The 6,000-nt window shown below is 43.8% G+C and overlaps 1 protein-coding gene across 4 annotated transcripts in view; it reads right to left on the bottom strand.

Moving 5' to 3' along the window:
• Positions 1 to 260: 260 nt before the first annotated feature.
• LOC117497111 overlaps positions 261 to 6,000 on the bottom strand; it is a 28,811-nt gene continuing 23,071 nt past the window's right edge. For 3 of the 4 annotated variants that reach the window (XM_034149002.1, XM_034149003.1, XM_034149004.1), the window contains 3 exons: positions 1,754 to 2,339; positions 1,376 to 1,634; positions 261 to 587 (listed from right to left, as the gene is read on the bottom strand). In XM_034149002.1, the coding sequence (XP_034004893.1) occupies positions 412 to 587; positions 1,376 to 1,634; positions 1,754 to 2,339 (1,021 nt within the window). In that variant the 3' untranslated portion in view covers positions 261 to 411. Of the gene's footprint in view, positions 588 to 1,037; positions 1,635 to 1,753; positions 2,340 to 6,000 lie in introns of those variants that run through there. The other variant, XM_034149005.1, reaches the window with a different exon arrangement.

Genomic DNA, 6,000 nt, shown 5'->3' with positions numbered 1-6,000 from the left:
CTCTCCAGTACAGGTTAGCTCTGAGTGTTAGCATGCTAATGTAAACACAGACCAAAACACATCGGGCATTGTTTCTGATAGCAACGTTTCTGATAGGCCCGTGGGTGTAAAGCCAGCCCACATTTCCGATATTACGTCATATCGGCAGCAAATCTGGATCAGCTCCGTTGTTCCCCCGTTTTCAGAGATTTGGGTACGGAGGAAAAGAGAGAGGGTTTTGTTTTCTGACACTTTGTGTGTACCCTTACACACCGGGGACACATGTTGATGTATAAAAGACATCAACAAGTGCATTTTGCATGATAGGAGACCTTTAAGACATTTTGGTCTAACACTTATGACAATAATTATGATGTCAAAAGTATGACATCACTAATGCATGGCTTGGTACGATTCCTTAAATGGACTAAATCATGGAGAACAGCACTTAAACAATGTTAAGTTACCATTAAAATTAAAACAGGAAGATTTTTTATTTATTTTTTTATTTTTTCTCGATGTGAATTCAGATCCGGACACGCATGACGAGTCTGACTGCGTTGTTTTGTCCTCATCGACACAAGGTTTTTGGCGGACCTCCACCAAACCTGTATGAGCATTAAATTATGAATCAATTAGTAGAGTAACTGATATTGAATTCTATAAAAGTAAATCAATAACGATACAAAGCTAATCAGACTGTTGAGTTAAAGCTGAAGATTTGCATCAGTGAATGCATACTACTGACATTTGGAAAACACATGTGTCTATCCTTTTTTCCAACCCAGCTACAGTCGCTTCATAGAGCATGTTTTTCAAGTAGATCAATGAAAAAAGTGCTATTTTCAACGTGAAAGATGATCACAGTTATTATTAGCTGTGCAGGGATGACGTATTTTTTTAGGCCGACCCCTAAGTAAGCTGCACATGGGTTCCCTCGACAAAAAAGCAATGAGTTTTCTTCATAGGATTTTGGAATATTGTAAAAAATAAGATCTGTGGAAAACGAACCTGTTTGATAAATGCACGTTTTGTTCAGCCGGATAATCTCCACATGCATACCTACTTTTATAATTTTCGTATCATAAATCTAATCGATAGATTTATGATTCGAAAGGGAAGTAGGAAGAGGAACCGTGCAGAGAGGTGCTTAACTAACTGTGGTCCAATAAATACTAAATTGATCATATTTTTAGCGGCCCATTTACCCAAACTAGAGTATACATGATATTACTTGATGTTGTTAACATGGGGTTGTCGTTTTCGTTTTCCATCCGTGATGCAGTCGCGCAAAGCTACGTCAATGTGGAAGTAGGCGTGGTTAAATCTCAACTGGGTTAGAAAACCGAAAGACGCCTACAGGACTGTGTGAAGAGAGTGGGAGAAACATTCTTACCCATGTGGCTTTGCAGTTGGTCAGCAAGATCACGCCGATGTATATCTCGGAGAACATGTTGTGTGACGCGTAAAGCCTTGTCAGGTCCGTAGTTGTTGGTCACTGCTGTAGCGATGTCACTGGTGTCTTTACCTTCCAGTTTGCACAGGGGAATTGCTGTGCACTCAGGGTCTGTGTAATGCTCCAGACCAAATTTAAAATGGTTGAAATCCTTTGTCGAAAGCCCATCCAGGGTATCCTTGATCAACGGGGCTGGATTCTGAAGAAAAAAACAGAATAGAAATGAAAAAATAAAGCACTAAAGTTGAACCTGGAAGAAGCCGATATTTCTCACACCGCTCAAACAACAACAACATTCTCATGAACTGGAAAACAAACCTGAAATGTTACTTCAGTTGTCTTTCTCTCCATTGGCAGATTCTTGCCTGCTTGTTTGTTTTTGCCCATAAAGAAAGTTTTGATTCTGGATGGTGGCATTGACTCTTGATTTCTCAGTCGCCTGAGCTCCTTCAGGATCTTGATAGCGGGACCCCTCTTTAGCCCCAGATGCAGGAAATCCTGCTCCTCGAAGCAAACAAGACAATCTCCAGACACTTCTTGCTCTTGCAATCGTTCAGCCTTTTTGCCATCGCCCTTCAAATGCCCCACTAACCACTGAGCCACTTCCTCCTTTGTCCAGTTTTCCACTTCAGCTGGGAACTGGGACTCATGTTGTGATCCTTTCTTAAGCCTCTCTAGATAATGGGAGATTTTGACAGCGGGGCCGTGTGGTATTTTAAATTTCAATATATCTGACTTCTCAATCTCATTGAGAACTTCTCCACACACTTCCTCCTCCAGAAAAGAATCGGCACAACTCGGAGGAACTTTGACCACATTCATCAGCCAGTGGTGGACGTCCTCTTTGGTCCACGTATTCAACTCAGGTGGTTCCTCAGTTGATGACTGGCTCATTTTGGATGAACTAAAAATTAAACAAAGAAACAAGTTAAATACTGTTGATTTATGTGCTGCTTTTTAGACTTTGGTTGTGGTCGAATTGTCAATTTTGCTTTGGAGCGTTCCTAACTGAGGGAAATGACCCAGAAGTGGCAGCCTTAATATCTGTTAGAATTCTCTAGAGATCATGGGTGTCGAAACTTTTTTCAAAGAGGGCCGGATTTGATAATGTGAATAAGCCCATGGGGCATCGTCCCTCCTGACATTTTTTAAACATAAAAATACACTGCTATATAACAATTGTCATTGTCAAAATTATCTTTATTTTTCAAAAGGCAATATAACTAAATATAAGAAGGCGTGAACAAATCTAAAAACATGGCCTTTCATTCATATCTGGAGAGTCAGATAACATTGAACAGATTATAGTGAATACCTTAAAGGAGAGGTGTCATGCTTTTCCAGTTATTACCCGTCCCCTTGTGTGTTTTGAAGGTTTTTCTGCATGTAAACGGTGTGCAGAGTCACAAACCCTCAAAGTACACCCTGTAGCGAGTAAAACTCTAACACAGAAAATACCTCCCCAAAACGCCTCGTTGGAGATGCGTCACTGCCCATTTGATTCTTCCGGGTACGGCATGACATGATGCGGAACGAAATGGACCAATCCGTGGAGCCGTTACGTTACGTCCGCGGAGCCGTTACGTTAAGCCCCCGCTGATTGGTCCAAATTGACCAATCCACGGACTTCCTCACACACAAGCAGCTCTGCTGATTTCTCCTCCCTGGCTGCAGGCTGACAACAGACAGTTGGGATCGCGGCGAAATTCTCTCTGCAGACCCATTCTCTCTGCAGACCCATTCTCTCTGCAGACCCATTCTCTCTGCAGACCCATTCTCACAGCGTTTATCAACCTTTTTCTTACTCAATATCAAGACACACTTATTGTTTTTACTTCGACTGGGAGTTTGTGTGTGCTCAGGATGAGTTTGGCTGTGTTTCGCTATGTATCCTAAACAAGGAAACAACACCTCCACGGAGCTCAGCGCGATTCACAACGTCCCGACCAATCAGAGCACACTGTGCTCACAGGGAGGGTGGGGGCTGGAGCTATTGGAGCTACAACGAGCCGTTAAAGGCAGAGAGTGAAATTCAGTGAATACACGTACTTTACAGAGATGCTGTATGAGAAACCAATGTGAGTTTGGAGAAATGCACAATATAAATCTATTCTAGTAGACCTCAACAATGGAATTATGATCAGTGGAAATGGCCATGACACCTCTCCTACTTTGTAGCGGGTTTGACCTACTTTTAATAAAATGGGGTGCCAGTCAGAATCAGTGTGTGGTGAAAAGAGTCAATAGCCGCGTTCACACCGGAGTACTTTTCCCCGTACTTTTCCCCTTTAGTTCCGTTAGTACCCCTTATGTCGCGTTCACACCAAAAAGAGCACTTAATCTCTGGAACTTTTACCCCCATTTTTAGTGCCTGCTGAGAGATGGTACTTTCCTGGGGGAAAAAAGTGCCCCAGTTCTGATTGGCTGGGCGAATAGCAAACCACGCCCCGTAAAACTCTGAAATGTTTTGTAGAGCTGCCATTTTATTATCCTCGCATTAGCATTATTAGCATTAGCATTCGCCCAGTGCACAAACGCAGAGAGACTAACTTATGGCAACACAAAATAAAACATGAGAGCGGTGGAGATGAGGAGGTGTCGGCGTTCTGGCGATATACTCGGAAGGCTTCAGTAGAAGCTGCTGGGACTCCCAGCAGCTTCTACTGAAGCCTTCCCCAACTCCGGGGACTTCCGGCCGGGGACTTCGGGTGGCAGTATACACCGTGAAGTGGTTTGCGGCCTGCCAGTAAACCCAAAGCAGAAGAAGACGAAGTGACGTCAGCGGCTTAATTTGCGTAATCTTCCCTCAGGGAACTTATTCCGGTGTGAACGCAATCTGTACTAAGTGCCCTGGGGTAATAAGTGCCGGGGCACTAAGTGCCGGCACTAAGTACGGCAAAGTACTTGGTGTGAACGCGGCTAATATATACAGTTCAATCCACTTTAGCAAAGAGTCCAGTTGGTTACTGTAACGACTGAGAGAACACCAGTAGAAGACTCGATAGGCGCGTTCACACCGGAGTACTTTTACCCCGTACTTTTCCCGTTTAGTTCCATTAGTACCCCTTATGTTGCGTTCACACCAAAAAGAGTACTAAGTGCCGGGAACTTTTACCCCCATTTTTAGTGCCTGCTAGAGAGGTGGTACCAAAAAAGTACCAAAAAAGTACCAATTTCTATTGGCTGGGCGAATTGCAAACCACGCCCCGTAAAACTCGGAAAAGTTTTGTGAAGCCGCCATTGTATTTGCTGGCATTAGCATTATTAGCATTAGCATTAGCCCAGCGCACCAACAAAGAGAGAACAACTTATGGCAACACAAAAAAAAACATGGGAGCGGTGGAGATGAGGAGGTGTCGGCGTTCTGGCGATTTACTCTGAAGGCTTCAGTAGAAGCTGCTGGGAGTCCCAGCAGCTTCTACTGAAGCCAGTCCCCAACTCCGGGGACTTCCGGCCGGGGACTCCGGGTGGCAGTATACGCCGTGAAGTTGTTTGCGGCCTGCCAGTAAACCCAAAGCAGAAGAAGAAGAAGTGACGTCAGCGGCTCATTTGCGTAATCTTCCCTCAGGGAACTTATTCCGGTGTGAACGCGATTGGTACTTAGTGCCCTGGGGTACTAAGTGCCGGGGCACTAAGTGCGGCAAAGTACTTATTGTGAAAGCGGCTAAAAGCATGACTCAGGGACAGAGGCGTAGGTTGCAAAAAGGTCTTTATTGCAGAGGTTCGGTACACGGTAGATCAGTCAGTAAGGCAACCAAAACAGACGAGGATTAGGCAGGAACAGGGTCAGGACACGAAGCTGGGTCAGGTACACGTGGAATCAAGATACTAGGAATAAACACTGATGGAACGCTAGGAATAACTAAGACGAACTGGCACTGAGGGGAATGTGGACGCAGACTAAATAGACAGGGGGAGGGATGATAATGGGGCACAGGTGAGGCTAATGGGATGGGAAGCAGGTGGAGTTCAATCAGGGGCAGGAAGTGCTGATACTGATAATTATATATTGGACACGAGGTGGTGGGATTGGCACCAGTTTGAGCATATGGTATTTACCAGGAGGAACACAGGAAAGGTGAAAGGTGAAACCATTGTTCTTTATATGTGTATTATTGGAATACAAGAAAATAAACCGAACAAAGACGAAAATACTACCCTTATAAAGGATTCATAAAGGGTTTATAATTAGGTAATTCAGTGAATACACGTAGTTTACAGAGATGCTGTATGAGAAACCAATGTGATTTTGGAGAAATGCACAATATAAATCTATTTTAGTAGACCTGAACAATGGAATTATGATCAGTGGAAATGGCCATGACACCTCTCCTTTAAGTTATATTAAGCCTTACGGAACGTCTACACAGCAGCGTTAAAAAAATCTTGAAACGCTTCTGCCCATTCACTTTGAATGGGGTGACGTCACTTTCCCTCACTTTTCGCCGAAATGCATTGTGGGCAGGCGAGCGGAGATTTTCAGGATTTTCAGGATTCAAAGTTCAAGGTTCAAGGTTCAAGGTTCTTTATTGTCAATCTGACATAGCTACAGAGTAATTATGCAG

The sequence above is a fragment of the Trematomus bernacchii genome, unplaced genomic scaffold (genome assembly GCF_902827165.1).
Source record: "Trematomus bernacchii unplaced genomic scaffold, fTreBer1.1, whole genome shotgun sequence".
NCBI lineage: Eukaryota > Metazoa > Chordata > Actinopteri > Perciformes > Nototheniidae > Trematomus > Trematomus bernacchii.
Note: the sequence above shows the minus strand (reverse complement) of the source record. Positions and strands in the feature narration are given on the sequence as shown.